The sequence below is a fragment of the Pristis pectinata genome, chromosome 3, assembly GCF_009764475.1.
Source record: "Pristis pectinata isolate sPriPec2 chromosome 3, sPriPec2.1.pri, whole genome shotgun sequence".
Classification (NCBI taxonomy): domain Eukaryota; kingdom Metazoa; phylum Chordata; class Chondrichthyes; order Rhinopristiformes; family Pristidae; genus Pristis; species Pristis pectinata.
In genome coordinates, this window is record NC_067407.1 from 61931364 (window position 1) to 61955746 (window position 24383).

Here is a 24383-nt window from a genome sequence, read left to right on the forward strand (position 1 = left end):
TAAAAAGAGAACAGTGGTGGCTAGGGAGGTAGCTGGAGTCAGCCGAGGTAGTTGCAGAGATATGTGGCAAAGAGCCAGAAAGATGAAGAACCATCCTCTGCAAATTGGCCACTTCCTTTGACTCAGAGCCCTGGCACGACTCTCACCAACTTTTACCGATGCACCATAGAAAGCATCCTATCTGGATGTATCACGGCTTGGTACGGCAACTGCTCTGCCTAAGACCGCAAGAAACTGCAGAGAGTTGTGGACACAGCCCAGCGCATTATGGACACCAGCCTCCCCTCCTTGGACTCTGTCTTTACCTCTCGCTGTCTTGGTGAAGCAGCCAGCATAATCAAAGACCCCACCCACCCAGGTCATTCTCTCTTCTCTCCTCTTCCATCGGATAGAAGATACAGGAGCCTGAGGGCATGCACCACCAGGCTCAAGGACAGCTTTTATCCCACGGTGCTAAGACTATTGAACGGTTCCCTTATGCAATGAGATGGACTCTTGACCTCACAATCTACCTTGTTTGACCTCGCACCTTATTGCACTGCACTTTCTCTGTAGCTGTGACACTTTACTCTGTACTACATCAATGGACTCTGTACTAACTCAATGTAACTGCACTATGTAATGAATTGACCTGTACAATCCGTATGCAAGACAAGCTTTTCACTGTACCTCGGTACAAGTGACAACAATAAACCAATACCAGACTCCTCCCCTACCACAAGGACAGAGAGAACATGCAGCAACCCTGAGATAGACCAGTGGTGAAAGCCAAATGCTTTCATTCAAATTGCTCAAGTCAAAGGAAATCGCCACTTGATCTCAGTTCTTTTTCATTTCCAATACATCATTAATAAGGGACACATGCAACAAATAACAATTGGACTTGTTCATATGATAGGTTTTCGTTTTAATAAAAGTAGGAAGCAAAAACTGAAGGAGTGCACTGATCAGAAGCTGTTCTCAGTTCCATTGCATCACAGGACTCTCTTGTCTTCAGTGGCTGACTCCACTGGACCGCTACACAATCACCTCATCAGCAGGGCAGTAGAACTGAGGCAAAGGTAGTACTAACCCCCATTTTCACCATTTAAGAACATAAAAATTGAATGTAATTTGGTGAGGATTGCATGTTCATCTTACACATAGAAGATAATCCATTGTGCTCTTCAAGAGGAAGTTGATTACCCAAATACACAAATGAAACCACACTCACTGGGTTTGGTCTGTCAATAATGTGTGTCAAAATGAGAGAGGAACCACAAATAGAGAGGGGAAGGATTCAGCAGAGTTAATGTCTGCCCATGAATCCAGGTTGTCAATGGACCTCTGATACTCCAGCTGCCTCTTGTCAAACTCCTTATCCAGCCCCTCACTGGCATGCCTTTTCCATCGCCCCACACCCCCCCCCCCACTGCAGCAAGACCCAATTAAGCTCAACCAATGTACCAAGCTGCACCCTCTGAGGGTGACAAGTTTGTAGACACAGAGAGAAGGGAGGCCACAGGTGACATCAGGTGAGAATTTCAAATTTTAAATGCACCAGATTGTAAGTCATTGTAAGACAGGGTGCACATTGTGGTCCATACAACGGAATACTTTGAAACACTGAAAGATTATGATGGAGCCACACTTGACAAACCACACTGATTAGTCAAGAGCCCAAAGCACCGCCAGGGGAAGTGGTTCCATCCTTCGCAGTCTGGGGCGGAATTCAACTGCAATTCCCAGAACAATAATTCCGTAACGAACAAATAAGGCATTTCTTCCTCATCTGTGGCATAATTTCCATGGCTTGGCAGCCACTCTACATAAAGCATGTTTTAAGAGCACAACTTTTAACTGAGAGATTATACTAAATGTTTCTTGGAGACAAAGAGGCTGGCTGCCTCTCCACGAAGCAAGCCTGGATGAAGTCATTACTGAGGTTGTTCTCGACAACAGATTGGCACAGATTAATCACTGGCTACACAAAAGAGAGTGATGTTTCTCTGGGAGAAAGTCTGTCTCTCCGCATCCTCCAAGGGCATTTATAAAGTCTGTTTTTCCATGCAGTCAGATACACAAGCCTAAGAAAGTATGATTTCAAATGAATCCAAAAAGGTTGTAATAATTGTTATAATTTCCAAAAAGCTCCCATTGCTTGTTACTTGAAGAGCAGCGCCATTTGCATATGTCCTCGTGAACACTTCTCAATCAGTGGCAAAAAAAATTAACCAGGTATATCAAGTTCATTTTCGTAACTGTCTTTCAGAGTTCCAAGATGTGGTGTGCATCCCATCTTAAGTTGGTTTCCAAACTGGCCAATCGCCAATTTGGAATTCTCACCCTGCTATGGCCTCTCCCTCCCTATCTGCACACACCAATCAGCACTTTCAATCCTCTGGCCTAGCCCTCCATACATCCCCTCTTACACCCTCTTCATATGGCCGTGTCTTCAGCTATCTAGACTTCCTTAAGGTACCTCTCTCCTCTTTGAAGATCCTCCTTAAAACCTCTCTCTCTTTGTCCAAACTTTTGGTTGCATTTCTTAGGCCATGTCAAATTTTATTCAATAATGCCCTGGGACATTCAGTTATCTTCAAACCACAATACAGCTGTCATTATATAACATTTCCTTGGATTGTGTTAAAAATTCCTACTCCACTGGCAAAAATAGAGACACCACATCTGCCAATGTTGAGGGAAGCTGACTCCATACCAAATTGCAGAGACGGTGTTATTAGCACAGTTGGGGTAGAGGGTTCCCTACTTGTTCAGGTAAATCTGTCGCATTCAGCTGTATTCTAGAAGATCATGGACACTCCTCAGTACCCAAGAGGCAGTTGATATCTTCAGCTCCCATGCATTTATAAGGCTACCCAAGCAAGATAATCAAACTTTTCAGGGTCATTTTAACCTTCATCTTGAATATTTATGGGTAGCTATGGAGTTTCTCGGCAGACTTTTGTCCACTAAAGCTTTCTGATAAATTCCTCCACGATGCCTTCTTAAGGACAAGCCAGAGGGGCCAATCATGATGTTCCAACCACGTCACATCTGTAAATGTCTTGTCCTCTCTCCTTGGACTCTGGTTTGCATTTGTGTGGTGTGTCAGGGGGACATCCTCTGAGTGTGCAGCCCCAGAGTTCACACGTCAAAAGGGGGTGTCACAGGGCAACATGAGTCAAAGAGATCATACAAAGACCACAGACTCAGTACTTCAGACTGGGTACACAGGGCCACAACATCCTAAACTCAGCTCATAACACACTTGAGTTATTCGAAGCCTCGTATGCAGGGAAGCCATTCAATCCGTGGAGTCTGTGCAGTCTCCAACCCCACCCCCCCCCACCCGATCCCCCAAAATCCCTGCCTTCACATCTTTAGCGCATTCCTAAATAAATGAAATTCTCTGATGGATCTCAAATGTTGAACCATCCAATGGTCTGACAATCTGAAATTCATTCATCTTCACCTTTCTGGGAGAGTCACAAACAAGGGGACATCTTGTTACAAGGGGCCGGTTCATTTAAAACTTATTTCTTCTCTCAGTGGGAGGTGAATCTCTTGAATTCTCTGCCCTCGAGGGTGATGGAGACCAGATCATTAGATATATTTAAGGTGAAGAAGGATAAATATTTGAAAGATTGAGAAATTGAGGGTTATAGGGAACTGGCATGGAAGAGGAGCTGAGGCCAATGTAGATCAGCCATGATTACATTGAATGGTGGGGTAGGCTTGAGGGGCTTGGTGATCTAGACCTGCTTCTATTTTCTTGTCTTTTTTTCTTTCACTGAGAACTCTTCAACCCCACTACATTCTTGTCCTCTGGCAATCAGTGGAAATAATCTCCCACTGCTTCTCTCTCCACCAGACCCCAATTTCCACCCCACTGCCCCCTTCTCCCCTCAATTCCTAAAAGTCCCCCTTGACACCCCCAACCCCATTCTCCCCCTCTGGCCCTGATCCTCCCTTTCTTCCCCTCCAGCCCCCAGTCTCCTCTCTACTCCTTCAATCAAGAGTCCCCATCATTCCGAGTCACGATCTCTCCCACTGCAACACCTCCACTCCGCAAGTTCCATCCCACTCCCTTCCCATCCACTCCACTCCTCCTCTTTACCACACTATTCTCCAGTCTCCCTCTTCCGCCTCCAGCCCTCAATTCCCCACCGTCCCCCTCCAGTCCCCACTTCCCAAACCTCAGCCTTCAGTCTCCTTCTTCACAGACTTCAGCATCCAGACCCTCACTTTCCCTCCAGTGGGCCAAAGGGCCTGTTTCTACACTGTCCGACTCTCTGTTGGCATTAATTCTTGGAACCAACCGTCTTAAAGAGCAATTGGAACCTCTTACTCTAGATTTGTCATCTAAGCAAGGTGCTCACCTCTGGAAAGGCAACAGTGGGAAAAGCATGCCCAGAAACGCTACTGCCAATGTTATCATCGGTTTAAACTTGAGACCAATCCACGAGTCAGGCTGAACTCATCACACACCAACAGTTACAGTAGGGACCATTCCACAGCTGTTGCTCTTCACCGCTCCCTGAGCAGAAGACAAAGCAGGTTTCAGTGCTCGCAGCTGACCAGCAAACATTCCTGGGATCATCCTGGTCTGTCTGACTCAAGATGGAGATTCCCACAGGAGAGCTCCAGGCTATCACATTCCATCCAAGCAAACACAAAACATCAACTGCTCCAGAAGTCAGGTGTTATTTATTGCTGTACAAAATATTTCTAATAATATAGCTACAGTACATCAATGATCTGTTATTGTAAAATAATTCTAAAGGGTTGCTGTACAATTAGCACTTGGCAGCATTTGTTTACTGTCATCAGATATTAAAGCTACATTGAACTAACCAAAATACGACCCAAACGTAGATTCAAAAGGAATGTTAACTTCACCTTCCAAAGCAGAAACAGGAGTAGCTATAACTTAAACTGTAGAAAATTGTCACGTGGTTTGCATTCTGACTGCGGGGACATGACTTACAACCAAAATGCGTGCAAAAGGGAATCACAATGTCACTCGTCAGATGTGCCACTGTGTGCAGCCTCATCCCCGAGCTCCCAAACGCAGGGGCACTGCTGAAGGAAACTACAAGGCGGAAAGGATGGGGTGGAGGGTGAAGGAGGCGGGAGTTGCGGGACAAATGTGAGAGACAGGACCTCCCTCGCACTCCTGAGCTTCAGAGCAGTGAAGGGGAAGTGCAGACTGGTAGCTTTCTCAAGTTCTTCCCAGGGCTGAAGGGGGAAGGAGGTACGTGGAAGTGTCAAGAGAGTGAAGACACCTTGGTGCAGTACTAATTCTCTGGCTCCAGGTAAGCTTGTAAACAATATCCAATACAGTACTTGCAATTGTTGGGAGATGTCAAGGTATTCAAATTAGTACCAGGCCAATTTTTAAACATTTAACTTTTCTTATTTACAAATCTGTCATCACAAAGGCCAAACACTCCTTCTGATATTTTACTGCCTGCGACCAATGTGGAACTACTGCTTCCAAGACCACTGGAAATGGTCAAATGGCAGCTTGCCCCTGTACCCAGTCTCCGCATCCCTCACTGAGACGTGGACTAATGACCACACTGACCGCTCCACAGCGTTACAGAGTGAGCCAACCGCAGGACAGGGAGCGCAGGAACACTGGCTGTTTTGGAAGGTGGGTCACAGGGAGAGCTCCGGATTAAAGCCCTTGGCCCCAACGAGTGACGGAGACACCTGAATGTGTCCGTGTCTCAGGCTCACAGTCTGAGGAGGGCGGACCCCAGATCTGGGGCAGAGTTAAGAAGTGGCGGAATCTGGGATTGCGAAATGAGACAGGATAAACCGCCAACCTTGGGAACCAAGAGGGAAAGAGAGGGCGAGCCATAGAAGTTAATTACGCCAATAAGTTATGCTTGGGTGTGCTGCGATTTTGTTTTGAGCATGGTTCGGGGTTTTATTTCTCGGTTCACCCTCTCTCCACCCCCTTACCTCCCAACCTATTTCCTATTGCTTCCCGGCAGGATTGGGCTGTCAGTGGACCTACGCCCTGCTCTTACAAGATCTGCAGCAGGCTTTCCTGTAGTACCAGTGTGTGCACAGCTTCACCTTCAGCACCAGAGCACAGTTGGCCGTCACTTTATCCTGACAGTTGTCATCTGTGGGGTGAACAAATAAGGCAGAGATTTCACATTGGAAACTGGAGGCTGATTTGCTATCCACTGATCATGTCATAAAGTCATAGTGACGTAACTGCACGGAAACAAGCCCTTCGGCCCATCGAGTCTACACCAACCATCAATTTACACCAATCCTACATTAATTCCATATTTTGTTCTCCCCACATTCTCATCAACTCCCCCCCCCCCCCCCCCGGATTCTACCACTCGCCCACACATTACAGCGGCCAATTAACTTTCCAACCCCCATGTCTTTGGGGTGTGGGAAGAAACCGGAGCACCCAGGGGAAACTCACCTAGTCACAGGGAGGGCGCGCAGACTCCACACAGACAGCACAGGAGGTCAGGATCGAACCCAGGTCTCTGGCGTTATGAGGCAGTGGTTGTGGTAGTTGTGCCACCATGCACCTTGTTTACCCCTCCCCTGCAAAACCACTTTTATCCCCCTCCCCCCTGCCATTTCCCCTCCTCCCCCTCTGCTGTTCCCCAGACCACCCAACCACCTTCCTTTACCAAGTTCCCAGAAGGCAGGCTAAATACACATTTAAGCACTAGATTGAGTAGCAGAAAGTGGGTCTCATTTTTAAATTATCCCACGGAGCATCCTGGTGCATATTCAAATGATATAGTGCCAGCTTTATACATACCACACAGGGAGTGCATCCCCAGAGAGTACAATATGCTCTGTGTATTTGTGGGAACAGTAATCCCACAGAAATAATCTCCGGAGGAAGAACAGAGCCCAGCACTGTTATTAAATAGCTTGTTCAGCATCAACAGGGAATGATTTTCTCAGCAGTAATATTATTGTTTTATGTACCTTTTGATGTGGAAATATGCTCCACATATTGAATTTTAGCTATCCTGTGTCAGCAGCAACCACTTCCTGAACAACAGATTAGCCAAGACACACTGCAAGGCTTGACAAGGAGGCACTCAAAGGACAGTCGCAGAATAGGTAAGCGTTTCCTGTAATGTTAGTTATACAGCTGGCATTACATCATCGTGATAAATGCCAGGGTGCCCCTTGGGATCACAAATAATAAAATAAGTCAAGGGACAAACATTTTCCAGAGCACACACGAGCACTGAAGTGATCACGGGTGCAAGACACTGGGCCTGGACAATATGAGCATGATTCAATAAAGAAATGATGATTTAATGCCTGACTCTGAATTGGATTGGTGTTTCAGGCCCGGGTGTGATTTAGATTGGTGACTAATGTACTCACAGTGAATTGGATTGGTGTTTCAGGCCTAGGTGTGAATTGGATTGGTGGTTCATGCCCAGGTGTGAATTGGATTCGTGGTTCAGGTCATGGTGTGAATTGGATTGGTGTTTGGTGCCCGGTTGTGAATTGGATTGGTGTTTGATGCCCAGGTGTGAATTGGATTGGTGTTTGGTGCCCGGTTGTGAATTGGATTGGTTTTGATGCCCAGGTGTGAATTGGATTGGTGTTTGATGCCCAGGTGTGAATTGGATTGGTGTTTAGCGCCCGGTTGTGAATTGGATTGGTGTTTGATGCCCAGGTGTGAATTGGATTGACATTGCAAGCCTTTAGCTGCCATGATTCTTACCTGGTGCATCTGTAGGACAGGGCTGAACCTCACAAGTCTCTTTTGTCTCTGGTTTTGTGGATGGATCACATCCTTGTCCAATCTCATCTCCTTGGTAACATTTCACCTCCCGAACTTTGACACCACTGCCGCAGGTCTTACTGCACTGTGCCAAAATGAGATCAGTGTTAGTCATCGGTCACTGCCATCTGCAGGCTACCTTCTGTAAATGCAACCTGTAGCCACTTCATCCCCCAAGACCCCAGCAGAACCTCCTCAAATCAACATCCTTTTGCCAATGATGCTGTACTTATTATGCCATCGAAACAAAGGGTGCCAATGCCGGGAGTCGACCTTTTGCCTGATATCTGCATTGAGCAGACACTGCTGAAGCGCAACTCTGGGAAAACTCTTCCAATACTGGCCCATTTCCACCTCACATCCTGCCGATGTTAGATCCTTACCATCGACTGAAGCACTCTCACAACTAGCCAGAGATGTAGAATTGAGGTCCCACAGACCCAATGAGTGTTCACTTAGAACAACATTTATTTATAGAAGCTTCAACATAACAAGAATGTCCTAATTCCTACTTTTCATATTTCACATTTCTTTTTGACATAGGAGGAGGACATTTTGGCCCATTGAGTCAATGTCACCTCACAGAACAATCCCATTTCTCACTGATTTTCCCTATAACCTATTCTCCCCACAAGGCTTTTCAAAGCAGCATTATTAAATATAAAGTTGCAGCAAGAGAAAAGGAGGGACTAAACCAGCAGAGCAGGCTGAGGGGGCAACTCTTGTAGAGGTGTACAAATTCATGAGGGGTATAGATGGGGTATACAGTCGTAAACCTTTCCCCAGAGCAAAGGTATCTATGACCAGAAAACATCAGTTTAAGGTAAGGAGTTTAGAGAGGAATAAGGAAGATTTTTTTTATGTTTTATACAAGGAAGAATTTTTATATACGGAAGAATTTTTTTTTAACCCAGAGTGTGGTTAGAATCTGGAACACTTGAGAGGTTGTTGGAGACATGGACTCCCTCAACATTTAAGTAGTACCTAGATGAGCACTTGAATTGCTAAGGTATAGAAGGCTATGGACCAAGAGCTGGTAAATGGGATTAGTATAGATGGTCACCACAGACAGGGTGGACCGGAGGGCCTGTTTCTGTGCAGTATGACTGTGACCATGAGTCTGAATGGATCATGAGAACTTTGAAACTGAGCATTAGCCAACAGCCAATGTAGGTCAGCAACGATAGGGCTGATAGGTGAAAAACATTTGGTTGAGTTAGGGTATTGACAGCAGAGTTCTGAAGATAGGAAGGGGAAGATTGCCCAAGAGTGCAGTGAATTCAATAGAGGGGGGGGGGGGGGGGAGAACGGGGGGTTATGGTGGTGCAGCAGGTGGTGCTGTTACCTCAGCTCTGGGGACCTTGGGTGCTGTCTGTCTGGAGTTTGCAACTTCGCCCTGTGACCACGTGGGTTTCCTCTGGATGCTCCGGTTTCCTCCCAAAACTGGTTGCTGCAAACTACTTCTCTGTACAGGCGAATGGCCAAAGAGTCAGACGGGAATTGCTGGGCATGTGAGACAGAACAAGTTGCAGTGGTAAGAGGGAGAGAAGGAGGTGGGAAATGGAACTGATGGGATTGCTCTGTTGGGAGCCCACATGGATCCGACAGACCAAATCATCTCCTGTGTTATAGTAAGCAAGGATTCGCCAACTCCAGAGGTAACAAGCTGAGACACAGGCAGAGTGAAGGACATTACCAAGGTCAAAATAGATGGTCATGGTTATGACATGGGATCTGAATCCCAACTGCAAGTCAACTGTGAGGATGTGGAGTACAGAGGATGTGGAGTATGCCCTCTCTACACTGTGCCAGAATAGAATGGATTGGGTGTGGAGCTCACCTCTTGTTGTGTTGAATGAGCAAGATCGCATTGTTCACTGCTTCATTATACTTGACTTTATACTTGACTAATTTGTATTAAGGGAACTGATGCGAGTTCTGAACAATAGTGCAAGTTCAACATCACAGATGTCCGTGGATGGTGTCTCCCAACTTCTAATCTTATACTTGATTTGAATCAGTCAGATAGTGAGCATCATAATTCTATTCGCACTTGGCTGGAAGAGTGCAGATGTTGGGAGCAAACGCTGGCAAGGTGAATCATTGCGAACTGACAGTGCAGGCTGATCCTTCCTGTCAGCACCAGTTCCATGGCAGGTGAAGGCAGCCAGTGGCATTGGTGGTGGAGCATTAATCTCTGCCAGAGGACAGCAGCAGCAGCGCTATACCCTGGGTTTTCACAAAGCAAAGTACTAGCTGCCAACTGAGAACCCCATGCCTGCAGCTGTCCTGGATGTAGTCATGGAGTTATACAGCACGGAAACCCTTCGGCCCAACTTATCTATTGCCAACTAGTAGCGGTGAGGTAGAAACTAGTCTCAGGTGGCAGCAGGCCTTGGCAAATCAGTGACCCATTTCACACCCTGCCCGGGTACACCCCACCCACCTTCCCCTTGTGTCCATCCTCCCAACCCACTCCCTGTTCTTTCTCCATTACCAGCCTCAGTTTAGAAACCTGGCCAAGAATGAGCAGTAATGGTGTAGCACAGAAGTGAGTGTCAATGCACCATGGGCTGGACTGGCCAGTGATCTGAGACACACCCAGTTCCCACTGGGGTTGGACATCAGGTGTGGAGGATGGTGGAGGTGGGGAACAGGAAAGGGCAATAAGCCTCTTGAGCCTGTCCCACCATCCAACTGGATCATTGCTAATCTGCATTGAAACAAGTCATCCACCTGTACTCTGTAACCGTGAAACAATGACCCAACAAAAATCTACAGACTGCATTCTTCAACCATCAGCGTCACCCGTCACCCAGTCAGGCAGACTTCACAGCAGCCGAGAAGTTAAAAAAAAAGTCTTACCAACTCCTAAAAGTTCTAGCTTTAACCTGAACTCCTCACGGTCTTTGACCGCCCCCGCCAGTGGGAACAGTTTCTCCACCTCTGAATCCCTTCACTGTTTCTCGGTAGTTGTTTGGATCACACCTTTAACCATCCAGTTTGCTCACCTGTGACCAGGAAGTCTTGAACCACTTTGAGCAGGGTCTCTCAAAACAGGCGGCCTCCTCGTCGGGCTTCTTGGTGTGTCCGCACTGGTTCTCCTCGTACTCCTTGTAAATTCCATTTTCCAAGCCAGCACACAGAATCCTTCGGGTCTTCCTACCTCGACCACACGTGGCATTGCACTGAAACAGGAGGTCACCTATTAATTAAAGTCAGTTGGTTCCGACAACACCAGAGGGAGCCTGAGAGCCATCAACTGAGTTATAATAACAGCCCTGTCATCATCTCTTTCAAAGTCAAAACAGCACTCACCCAACACCCCCATCAGAAAACTGTAGCCCACAAATAAGAGTTCAACTTGATGAAGAGTCTCTCATCAGCACCTTCTGTAGCCCAATCCCCTAAAACAGGCTCTCCAGAGTTATGGAATGGCACAGTGGCGCAACTAGTCGATCCGCTGCTTCAGAGTGCCAGAGACCTGGGTTCAATCCTGACCCTGGGTGACTTCTGTGTGGAGCTTGCACCTGGGTTTGCAAGTGATTAGGTTTCCTCCCACATCCCAAAGACGTGTGGGTTGGTGCTGTAATTTGCCCCTAGTGTGGGTGAGTGGTAGAATCTGGCAGGAATGTGGGGAGAATAAGAAATGGAATCAATGTATAGTTATTGTAAATGGGTGGTTGGTGGTCTGTGCAGACTCAATGGGCCGAAGGGCCTTTTTTCATGCTGCATGACTCACTAGCATGAGTACTTGGCTGGTTTTTCCAGTGAGATCCTAAAGCAAAACAAAAACTGCCTTGTGGTGGGCCCAAATATCCATCCATCATCAAAGATCCCCACCATCCGGGCCATGCCATCTTCTCACGGCTACCATCGAGCAGGAGGTGCAGAAGCCTGAAGTCCCACACCACGAGATTCAAGAACAGCTACTTCCCTTCAACCATTCAGTTCTTGAACCAACCGGCACAACCCTAATCACTACAGTTTAGCAACACCATGACTGCTTTGATCACTTTGCACTAAAATGGACCCTGTTTTTTTTTTCTGTTCTAATTGTGTTCTTTCTTGTAAGAAAAAATTGGGTATAATTTATGTTTAATTTATGTTTTTCTTGTGAATGTTGTGTTTCTCATTCTACATGCCTTTGCTGCTGCTGCTGCAAGAAAGATTTTCATTACACCTGTGCGTACATGCACTTGTGTGTATGACAATAAACTCAACTTTGACTTTGAAATATTTATTCCTGGACACTTGGTCAAAGTACAACCCAAGACTGGGAAAGTGTTTTCAGTTCTTGGGCTACTGGGGTAAAGCTGTTTCCATCAACCAGTCCATCACTCCCATCTCAGGTCCCCCATCTGCCTTTCCCAGGGCCCCCAGACCACCTCTTCTCTCGCAGACTCTCAGGGACCGATTTACCGCTGGAAGACCTCCCCTGCGGTTGAGATGCACCTGCTTGACCCACTGCAGGACTCACACAAAATTCACGCTGCAACCCCTTTACTGTTAATTTCAGCAACTGTGCTGTTCCCTGGCCCAGTGACACGGGTGGTAAACACCAGGTCAAGCAACTGCTGCTGACTGAATTCATGCCCTAACTCATAGAAATATGGCCCACAGGTAGGGCAGGGACACGGGTGAGGCCGGGTCCCAGCACCCAGAGGGTGAGGCCGGTTCCGGGTCCCAGCACCCAGAGGGTGAGGCTGGGTCCCAGCGCCCAGAGGGCGAGGTCCCACGTTCTTGTCCAGAGGACTCATGTTAGAACCTCTATCCAGAGGAGGCATGGAGGGTTAAATGCTTGTTGTGTTGGCAAACCTGTCCCAAAGCATGCATGACTTGGAGAGAGTAATAGTCATGCTCTAACCTAGTGCAGGTCTTTACACAAAGTTTGCATCCTGTGTCTTCCAGCACTGATGCAGTGGGCCATGCCATAGCACACTGCTGAACACAACCACGAGGCAGCACCTACTGACCATTGTTTGAGACTTCAGTCACATCTCTACTTGCTACCATTCAGACTAAGACAGCCCCCCATTCAGACTCAGCTAATGGCAGATTACAATGGGGAGGCCCTTATTGGAGGTACATCAATCTATCTGCCCAGGGTCTGGTCTGGGAATTGCTCCCTATACACCATGGAGCCCTGTGATATGCCATTCTTGAAAGACACAACCACTTCTCCCAGTTGTTGCACCCACAATGCCTTTCCCTTAACAAGATGCAGGCTGACTTTGAGTGATCTGCGCCACACATGGCACTTGTCTCCCGCTGAGGCGTGTAGGCTAATGCTGGCTATACGCATCAATCATGAAAGTTAGCAGGCAGGATGACTTTGGCAAACTACCTGCTTCAGAAATGGTGTGTGAAGGTTCATTACGCACTAAAATCCCCCTTTAGTTATCCAATGTATCCCTGTCTCACTTCTCCTTTCAGTTTCCCAGCGTCTCGCTTTTTTTTTGATATAAACATTTACTAACTAAAAGCTCTACAAAAAAGGACAACCAGTGTCAATACACTACATCTAATACAGAAGAGAAGAAACAACTAAGCAACTACATAACTACAGTAAAATAATGCGGACTAATACCCGCAAAACACACACGCAACGCTACACCCGCTAATGCAACACTTCAAATAAGAATCGCATTTGTACCGGCCACGACACACAAGGGGCCCACCGAGTATGGAACTCAACCAGGGTGCCCGCAGAGACCGCGTGCTCCCTCTCCAATGACACCTGCGCACGCACATAAGCACGGAAGACAGGCAGGCAGGCGGACCGGCCAGAACCCTCGGCACCCATCACCGCATCCTGTGGATGGCCAGCTTGGCCAGGCCCAGCAGAAGACCCAACAGGAGATCTTCCGCGCAACCCGCCCCGTGCCGCACCACACCAGGTGACCATAGATCAAAAGCGTCAGGCTGAAGTGCAGCCAGAACTTGAGCTGCAGCCCCTTCAGATGCACAAGGAGGGGCTGCCACCTCTCGCACTCCACGTACACGTGGTACACCATCTCCTCCCGGCCGCAAAAGTGACAGGCAACCGGAGTGTCAGTGAACCGGCTCAGAAATCAGTTGCACGGCACCACCCGGTGCAAAACCCTCCACCCCAGGTCCCCGACATACAGGGGGAGGACTCCCGTGTAGAGAGACTTCCACCGGGGAAGCCTCTCGCTCTTCCCTCACTCTTGCTGTACACCACTCCCAGCTCAGGCTTTGAGTCTGGTCACTGAGAGTGAGGAGGGAGGTTGGCTGGTGGTGGTCCCAGAATGGGAGCAAGAGGCTGGGAGTCTGAGAAGGGGTTATCACAGGCTGGAAGCTATACTGATGTTTGTCCAACTGGTGCACCGGTCCATGCCATTCACATAGCACATGTCTGCCCACCTACCTGCTCCCACTCCTGTGATACCCAGTGGGGGGGGCAGTCTTTATCTCCGCAGGGGTGCACCGCCAAGGGTTTCGCCGTCACATCACACTGGGAGTCTGGCAAGACCTTCCCCTCGTTGTTTCTGCAAACCACATATCGCATCATCCGACCCTCGCCACAAGCTCCTGAGCACTGCAGTGGGAAGGGTGGGGGGGGGGGACAGGAAGGCTCAGACGTCAACACAGGCAGATGGTGGCCACATCAATAGCAAAGCACCCCCCCATCACCCCCCTGCCGAGGCTTGGAGTCATAAAGGTCAAACAGCACAGAAACAGGCCCTTTAGCCCAACTGGTCCATGCTGACCAGGATAAGATCTTTATTAGTCACATGTACATCGAAACACACAGTGAAATGCAGCTTTTTGCGTAGTGTTCTGGGGGCAGCCCACAAGTGTCGCCACGCTTCCGGTGCCAACATAGCATGCCCACAACTTACTAACCCGTACGTCTTTGGAATGTGGGAGGAAACCAGAGCACCCGGAGGAAACCCACGCAGACACGGGGAGAACGTACAAACTCCTTACAGACAGTGGCCAGAATTGAACCCAGGTCGCTGGCGCTGTAATAGCATTACGCTAACTGCTACACCACCATGCCTATGTGCCTGCGTTTGGCCTATATCCCTCTAAACCTTTCCTATCCATGTACTTGTCCAAGTACCTTTTAAATGTTGTTAATGTACCTGCCTCAACCACTTCCTATGGCAGCTCATTCCATGTACTGACCACCCTTTGGGTGAAAAAAATTGCCCTCAGGTTCCTATTAACTGTCTTCCCTCTCACCTAAAACTTAAGTCCTTTAGTTCTTGATTCCCCAACCCTGGGAAAAAGACTGTGCTCATTGACTCTATCTATGCCCCTCATGATTTTATACACCCCCTACGCTCCAATGAAAAAAAAGTCAAGGGTCATAGATAAGGGCTTGATTGACAACACCTCCCAATTCCGTGATCTCTACCATTCTGAAGGGCAATAGGTGCAAAGAACACCATGGAACTGAAAATCTCACACCAGCCTGATCTGGAAACCCCTCTCCCTTTCATGTCATGGGGTCAAAAGCACAAACCCTCCACCACCGCACTGTGGGAGGACCCACAACCGAGCGACTGCAGAGCTTCACACGGGTGGCCCATCACTACCTTCTCAAGCGCAAGCAGGGATTGGACAATAAACACTGACATTGCCGGGGATACCCGCATCCCCAGGGTGGATACGAACTAAACAATTCTCTCAACCCACTTCACTGGAAAAAGTGGACTCTATGGTGAAGGCGGTGATATGAGGAAGGTTTGATGGAGCAGGGGAACAGAAAGCCAAAAGGTGGATTGAGGCAAGGTCACCAACGACAGGATGAAGGAGGAGTGGAGATGAAACCACGAGAGGCTGACGTCAGAGGAACAGGAAGATAAAGGGCAAGGGTGAGACAGCTTGAATGGATGAAAACTTGAAACTTGAGATGTTGTGAGACAGAAGTTATGGAGGACAGATCTGCTCAAGTTAAAGTTTATTGTCATGGGCATACATACCTAGGGTACAAATGCCATGAAAATTAGCTTTTTGCAACAACAGAACAGTACATTACAAACATTATAAATATAAATTACATGAAAAATTAACATAAATTAGACATAACTTACACCACAAAATAAACAAAAATAAACATATCAACAATAGTGCAAATTGAGGGAAATACAGCCCGAGATAGAATTAGGGTCTTTCAGGTCAGTTCAACAACCTGCTGGCAGTGGGGAAGAAGCTGTTGTAGAACCTAGAGGTGTGGGTCTTCAGGCTCCTGTACCTCCTGCCTGATGGCAGCAATGAGAAGAGGGTATGGCCCAGATGGTGGGGACCCCTGATGATGGACGTCACCTTCTGACGGTAAAGGGCAGAGCTTTTGATGACCTGAAGATGTACCATTGAGGATGGGAGGTGGACGAGGCCTAGAACAATTGAATACAAGTGTGACAAAGTCCAGAGGTTCAAAGACATGGAGGAGGTTTGCAGCAGCAGATCAACTGAAGGAGAAACACAGGCAGGTAGCAGTGCTGAGGTCAAGCTAAACCTTCCCTGTAACTGAGATGATGTTGAGTTTGGAGTTTAAAGAGGATGGAACTGTGATCAGCCTGAGAAAGTGTTTGGTAAAGGAACTAAACTGATGGCAAAAGCCAAAGGCAGCGGATTTGGAATTATATGCTTAGCCAGAAGATATTTTATCTCAATGGAGATTAGTTGTAGGTTGCATCTTTATCAGGCTCCCTTTACCTTTTGAAAGCATCATCTATCTGAGGGAAAGGAAACAGGACACCAGTCAGAGCCATTCTAAACCAGACTAACTGGAGGTGCAACACAGCTGTCTATGCAGTACACCTATCCCTGTCTGGGACAGGGGAGGGAGGAAACACATATTTTTGCGTGACATCTTTGCATGATACCAAATGTAGAATGGCAACGAGGGCAATCAGTGACTCGTCACTCCACACAACAAGCGATTTTCATCCTCAAATCTGTCGAGAACATTAATCAGTAACATCCGGTTTTGCAGTATTTTTCAAACAGTTCCTAACATTTAGCAAAAGGTGCAGATGGCAACAAGATACAACAAAATATAATGGGAACAATTCAATCAGTTGCCCGTATGCAGCCTACCCTGAGGTCAATAAATGTCTTCTGTGTTAACAGTTGTGAGTGCAGGGGCCTTGGAATTAAATAACGTGGTGTGAAGGTGCTTGTCCCTTGTGACTGGGGGAGAGGGTCCCAGTGATAACTGTTGTGCAAGAGTGTTTGGGTGTTGAAAACGTGCTGAAAGGGTGTTTGTGTCTCCATCGTACTAGGCAGGAGCTTCTGTGTGTCTGCAATGGTCTATGTTCCTATAGTGTGAGGTATGAGTGTCTGCAAATAAGTGTGAGGGTCTGAGTGTTAAGAGTCATAGAGCTCTACAGCACAGAAACAGGCCAGTCGACCCACATCCTCCATGCCAACAATGATAACCATCTAAGCTGATCCCATTGGCCCACATTAGCCCATAATCCTCTACACCTTTTCTATCCAAGCACCTATCCAAACACCTTTAAACCATTGTAATTGATTCTGCCTCCAGCACCACCTCCGGCAGCTCACTCCAGCTATTGTCAATGCTTGGGCGTGTGTCAGTGCCAGTGCAGGGTGTGTGTGCGCCAGTGCAGGGTGAGCGTGTGCCAGTCCCAGTGCAGGATGAGCATGTGCCAGTGCAGGGTGAGAATGTGCCAGTCCCAGTGCAGGGTGAGCTTCTGCCAGTCCCAGTGCAGGGTGAGCGTGTGCTAGTGCAGGGTGAGAGTGTGCCAGTCCCAGTGCAGGGTGAGTGTGTGCCAGTGCAGAATGAGTGTGTGCCAGTCCCAGTGCAATGTCGCACATTACTAATGTGGAGATTGTTTTGGAGCAATGACAAGGCTAACCTTCCCTGGAGTATGTACATCAGAAATTGCCCTTACCGGCCCCCAGTCTGATGCAGTCCAGCGCCGATCACATGGTGGGCCCATGCACTCCTTCTTGTTGCTTGGCTTGGTGTACTCATTGCACAGGCGAGGCTCCACCGAGCAGCGCACTTCCCGTCTCATGATCCCTCTACTCCCACACCGGGCTGAACACTGAGGGCAGAAGTACAGTTACCAACTCCACACTGATTGTTTCCAACCAGCAATAGCTGGGAATTTATTAAATGGGAAACTGAATGCACAAGACAGAGATCCCTCAACCAGAAAAGGAGCAGGGAACAACAGGCCAGATGGGGAGAGCATCTGGGTTTGGGCTTCCCCACCACTAAAGGCCGTAAGTGGGGTGGGGGGTGGGGGTGTCAGTGGATCGGACCACTCTCTCCACCACTGGTCTGGTGGGTGAACACTGACCTGCTGACCCAGGGGCTCACCACCTGACCCTTCGCTTTACACCAGCCAGGGCTAGTGTACTACTTTTACCTGAATGGGGCTGCTAACAGAAAGATAAGCAGTCTGTTTATTTTTTCTCTATCTTAATGGTTTTAATTAACATCTCCGACTTTAAGCATTTATAATTAAATTAATTTTATTATAGTTTTTATTTTATACATTACGTTAACCCATATGAATTGCTCTTCATGTCCCTGATGATAAGAAACATTTAAAACCTGTTTGGAGACCTCTGGCAGTGCTGAGCTGTCAGAAGGTCATCAATGGATCTGCCACCTGTGCCTTCGTCGCTACTCTGCCTCATGGGCTGCTGATCAGGTACAAAGGATCAGCTCCCCTGGTCCTCACATCCCAATCAGCTTAGTGCAAGTGGCCAGACAGTGGGGCGATGATTTGGGACCGTGAGTCAGATCCAGTAACTGAAAAACACCAACAGGAAGTCAGGTCACTTCAACTTCATCTCCTAGCTTTTGTTCCGTACCTCTCCACACCCATATGATAAGATTCTATGTTTCCCTGATGACATATAATGTTAATAGTATAACAGATAAGGGAACATCACACAAAGTGGGGAAAGGCCAAACAACAGTAATCTCTAGGCTGAGATTCCCAAGCTCTCTGACATACAAAACAGCCACACGCATCTGCACTGTTGACAGTACAAGCATCAGGGTGAATTTGTTCCAATATTAATCTAGAAACTGCACTCACAACTGACTGCGGCAGTCAGAGATTTGAAATGGAATTCAACATAAAAATTTAGCATCAATGAGTGATTATTATGTCCTTTAAGGGAAGGAAGCCTGTTGTCTATCCGAGATGTGACCCCAGACCCATGCCAACTCTGAAACAGGCGGTTTGAGATTCACCAAGAGGGAGGTCACCCCCACGTTCTTTGAGCCAATAGGGATGGCAATAAATACTTAAACACCAGCAGAAAATGCTAGGAAAACTCAGCAGGTCAAGCAGCATCTGTGGGAAGCAAAGCAATCTACGTCTCAGGTCTGCAACCCTTCATCAGAACTGGGGAAGAGAGAGATGCATGTTAGTTATCAGTAGGAGGGAGGGTGGGGGGAGGGATGTGCAGAACTAAGAGAATGCCTGTGATAGGATGAGTCAAAGGGGCTTCACAGTGACAGTTACCAGCACATTAAGCTTCTAGTCTTTGCAAGTGTGTTGGGAATGTGTTACTGTGTAAGGTTATGGAACCTGTTCAGCAGGTCAGACTTATACAAGCAGGATAAGAAAAACTGACCCCACAGGATAATAAAAAAAACATAATCAGAAAATGGAAAATGCAGTTAAAACTAAATATTTGTGATGCAAAAAATAAGTATTTTAAAAATATGACATCTCATGTAGGGCTACATTCTCCCTTGTTCGGTAACTCCAAGAATGTTAAAAAAAACTGTGATCAATGGTGTAGATCTCTTTGATGTACAAAATGTTTCACAAATTGTTTCAATACATTGGATGAATAAAATATGCAGAAGTAATACAAATATTACTTCATCCTCGGTGTAACGGGAGACAACTTCTTTCGCATTTTCCAGAGGGACTAATCCCCACAGGAGCAACATAGAGGCAGAAAAAGGATGATAATAGAACAGGAATAACAGGTGGAAGCTCTTATCTACAGAAAAAAAACAAATGAACTAATATAAGTCTTAAAAATTACAAAAGGAAATAATTCATCTGTGGGTGTAACCAGAACTAGGGGCTGTAAATATAGTACTCCCGCCAACAAACCCTGCAGCAAGTTCAGAAGTATCATCTCTGTACAAAGAATGGCAAGAATGTGAAACTCACCGCCAGTTAAAGATATGGTGGAGATATAGTTAATGGGAAGAAAGAAAAACATGAGGGAGCACAAAGGCTATCCTGATGGCATTATAGAAACAAGGATGGGAAGAGACTAATGTAGGGCATAAACACTACTACCCTATGAGAAGCTTTTCATATAACATTCCAAAGCTGCATTACCTCCGACCATTCCGACACCTCCCACTGTGGTCCGCACCCCTTGTTTTTGCAGAGTTTGCGCTCCACGGGTCTGGTCAGCTCGGCGCCTTCGCACAACTCGTCATAAACGGAGCTGTCGAAACCAGGGGCGATCATTTTCCAGCAGCGCACCGTCCTGAATTGATAGCCTTCTCCGCAGGTCCGAGAACACTCACTCCATCTGCTGGTCTCCCACCTGCATAACGTCCAGAACGAAGACATCCAGAGTGAAAGCAAAGGTTGGAGAAAGATCAGTAAGGTGCAGCTGTGCCACGGACCCATCTTGATTTCAGTGAAGGGCAGAACAGGTTTGAGGGGCAGAATGGCCTTGCCTGTTTCAAAAACTCAAAAGGGGAAAACAATTGCTCGTAAGCCGATCAAAACTTGGGCAGCCAATCCTTCTGTTGTCGTTATACCAACACTTAACAAAAAAACAAACTGCTGGAGGAACTCAGTGGGTTGACCAGTGCAGAGAGAAGGTAGCTGGTATGAAGAGGAGAATGGGAGGGGTGAAACAGGGGCTAGTTTCTCCTCGCCCCCCCCCTCGTCTTTATACCAGCTAAACTCCCTCCTCACTCTCAGTCCTGATCCAGCATCTCGACCTGAAAGGTCAACAATACCTCCCCCCCCCCCGCATCCCCCCCACCCCCACAGATGCTGTTCAACCTGCTGAGTTCCTCCAGCAGTTTGTTTTTTGCTCCAGATTCCAGCATCTGCAGTCTCCATGTGACAATATTTAGCTAGATTGGTGGTTATCCCAATCCATTTCTCTCCATTTTTCTCTAAGGCATACTATCCAACATTGTGAACCCCTCAGTCAATCCCCTCCCACATAACTATTTGGCTTCATATTCTACAACGTTGTCCTAATTAGGTCAGGATCACCCCATCTATTCAAATAATTTGAATTCTTGCACACTATCATGTCTCAACTATCCCAAACCCACCTCACACTCTCTCTCCAATTTCCAACTCACCAGTATGATTGATTGCATATTCAATCTCCACCTTGTATTCCTCTGTTTCCTTTCGCAAAGCAGGAAGGGATCAGGCAGGGGGAGGTGGAGGAGAGCTGGGGGATACCTTAACCCAAATTGCCCAGGCAGGAAGATGATTAAGATCCAATGAGAAAAGAACTTTGGCCCAGAACAGGCCCATATGAAGCTCTTCATGTTAACAAAAAATGTTTTGTTACTTGGGTCAGGGAGAACATCAGGAAACCTGTTTGCTGCCCTTCACCTCTTTGCCGGTGAGCTTTCATTTGGTGTAAGCCCCTTACATGCCGAATTAGTGTCCCCATCAGCCTCTAGTTCCTCATCGCCGGTCCCAATGACCCATATTCAACTTCTGTTAAAATTCCACACAACTATCTTCAAGATCACATGCCTCCAGGAAAGTAGGCAAGTTTGGGATGAGAAAGTGTCCTCAACCAAACAATTTGGTTGTTTCAATGACCTCATACAAACCTGTACAAGAGCTACCATCCTCCCTCTGGGAAGAAACATTTCTTCTGTGCTCCAAACTCACTTGAAGCTCACAGCATAAATACCCATTGAATCAAGGCTGCACTACAGGTGCAAGCTGTGAGGAAAATGGGGCAGTGGTTAGGTAACTGGATTAATAATCCAAAGGCTGTGAGCCTGAATCCTACTATTATTTGCGATTTAAATGTTTGTATTTTTTTCCCAAAAAGATGGAAACAAGCTTTTTTGGAGAGGATAAAATGGATTAGGATAGGATGCATAAAAATGGGTGCCTGAATGGCCTGTTTCTGGGCTGTACTTCTCTGGGACCGTGAAGCTGTCAGATCTTCCCAAAGCTACCTCATATACCTGATCTGGCCTTGGTGTGATCCAATTCTTCAACAAAATGAATGACTCTCTTTGGAAGTGGCCCAGAGTCAGCTTCATCTCCACAATTAGTGTGACATTATACCTTGCTTTAAGCAAACCAAAAGCAGCAGAGGAAAATAACATTTCCCCTGTATTTGAGGAGTTACCCAGATCACTTACCTGGGAGGGCATTCCCTTCCTAAACAAAACTCATGCGTTGGCTCAGGCCTGGTAACAGCATCGCAGTGAGCCTCATCCACCTCTACTCCATCGTACCTGACACACATAGCATAAGAAGTGGTAATGCCTGCAAGGGGAGGAGAGGATTACAGTTCACTAGACATTGTTCCATCAGCTTTGAATCAACTACATTTAGATTCTTGCTTCTGATATTGGCCGGAGGTCACTTTTATGGGTTCGAGTCCTGCTCTCTGGAGATCTGATCACCAAAGCTCAGCTGACACTGCAGTGCAATACTGATGGAGTGCTGGACTATCCAAGGTGCTTTTATTCCCCCCAGATATGGTGTTAAATTCAGGCTTTGTCTGCCTTCTGAGCTGGGCGGAGATCCCATGACACTATTTCTTAAAAGGTCAGGACAACTTTTCCTGGCATCCAACACAGCAAGTCCCATGTCCTCACCCCCAATGTATGTACACACAGGGCATTGGTAGAATTTTGTTCCCACGTTCATACCATTCCCACCTTTTCCACACCATATTTAAGTATCACAGTTAGCCTTTGACTGACATTCGTAGCATACTGAGGAAGTAATGCATCAGGAATGCTGCTTTCAATACAAACACACTGCCTTCTCCCTCAAGTAGATGCAAAAAGTGCAGAATTATAGAATCACAGAAGATTACAACAAAGGCAGTGGCCACTGAGTCAACAGAGAGCTCCCCAGCCCAATCCCATGATCCAGCACTGGATCCAGATTTTGCAGATCACAGTTCTTCATGCACACATCCAAGTAGTGTTTAAATATAACGAGGGTTTCTGCCTCCACCACCCTTTTAGGCAATGTGTGACTACCCCCAGGTGAAAAACTCATCTGCCCTCTAATCCTTCTAGCAAATACTTTCAATCTATGCTCCCTGGTTCCCAACCTCTCTGTTGAGGGAAACAGGTCCTTTGCATACCTCCTCTGTTCCAAAGAAAATAATCCTAGTTTATCTAATCTTTCCTCATGGCTATAATCCTTCAATCCTGGAAACACCTTCATAATGTTCCTCTGCACACTCTCCAGTGCTATCACACTTGTCCTAATGTGGTGACCAGAACTGTATGCAGTTGACTAACTAGTTGTATTGTTCAAGCATACAACCTCCCACTCTTATATTTGTCTCACTGATAAAGGGTAACATTACAAATGCCTATTTTATCCGACTTATTGATCTAGCCTGCTACCATTAATAATCTGTGCATATACATTCTAAGGTGCCTCTGCTCCTCGACAGCACTCAATAGTTATTGTGTATTCTTGTTTGCCGTGTCTCTTCAAATGCCTTTTGCTAAATTTCTCTGAATTAAACTGCATCTGCTATGCTTCTGTCCAACTGATTACACCAACTACTACTTCCTGCAGTCTTCCCGATCAATAATTGTATCATCTGCAAACTTCTTTATCATGCCCTCCACAGTTAAGTCCAAATTATTAACACTTATTACAAGCAAAGGGCTGTGCTATAATCCCTGTGAACCAAGCTGGCTATAGTCTTCCGGTCACAAAAACACCATTACCTTGGCTTCTTGCCACTGCATCAGTTTTGGTTCCAGTCACCCTCCCTTATATCTCATGGGTTTTTAATTTTTTGACCAGCCTGCCATGTGGGTCTTTGTCAAATGCTTGATTAAAATCCACATAGACTACCTCAAACCCACTATCCTCAGCAACTTCCGTTCCCTCCTCAAAGAGTCAGACACTGCCTTCCCTTAACTAATCCTGATTAATTGTTCCTGAATTAATCTCAGCCTTTCCAATTGACGATTTATACAGTCCCTTAGAACGCATTCCAATAACTTGCCCACCCTGTAATCATTTGATTTATGCCTACCTCCCTTTTTAAGTATCAGCCTTCCAATCCTCCGGGAGCTCTCCTGGAGCTAGAGAGGTGTCAAGGCACTGTTTGAATATCCCTCAGACTCACATCACTGAAACATTACATCATCATCCAGTTCCCAATTGAGGGAGCTTGCTCCTCATAAATTAGTTGCTACATTTTCTATATTACAACACTGTTTGAACTTCAGAAGAACTTCATTTCCTTGAAGCATTGTGGTCATCTAAAGATCCCAAATGGCTCAACATAAATTACAAGTATTTCTTTCACTGCAGTCCTGCAGAAATGACAATCTAAGATTCAAACAGCAATAAAACAGTATATGTGGTGCTTCCAAACAACGAACTCAGTGCTGTCTTTC

At 46.7% G+C, this 24383-nt stretch overlaps 1 protein-coding gene across 3 annotated transcripts in view; it reads right to left on the reverse strand.

The window, feature by feature from the left end:
* Positions 1-4814: 4814 nt before the first annotated feature.
* The window catches only part of si:ch211-267e7.3 (ADAMTS-like protein 2), a 107089-nt gene continuing 87520 nt past the window's right edge, over positions 4815-24383 (reverse strand). For all 3 annotated transcript variants that reach the window (XM_052012251.1, XM_052012252.1, XM_052012253.1), the window contains 7 exons: positions 22140-22266; positions 20110-20323; positions 17674-17829; positions 14169-14339; positions 10789-10965; positions 7718-7862; positions 4815-6119 (listed from right to left, as the gene is read on the reverse strand). In XM_052012251.1, the coding sequence (XP_051868211.1) occupies positions 6004-6119; positions 7718-7862; positions 10789-10965; positions 14169-14339; positions 17674-17829; positions 20110-20323; positions 22140-22266 (1106 nt within the window). In that variant the 3' untranslated portion in view covers positions 4815-6003. The remainder of the gene's footprint in view (positions 6120-7717; positions 7863-10788; positions 10966-14168; positions 14340-17673; positions 17830-20109; positions 20324-22139; positions 22267-24383) is intronic.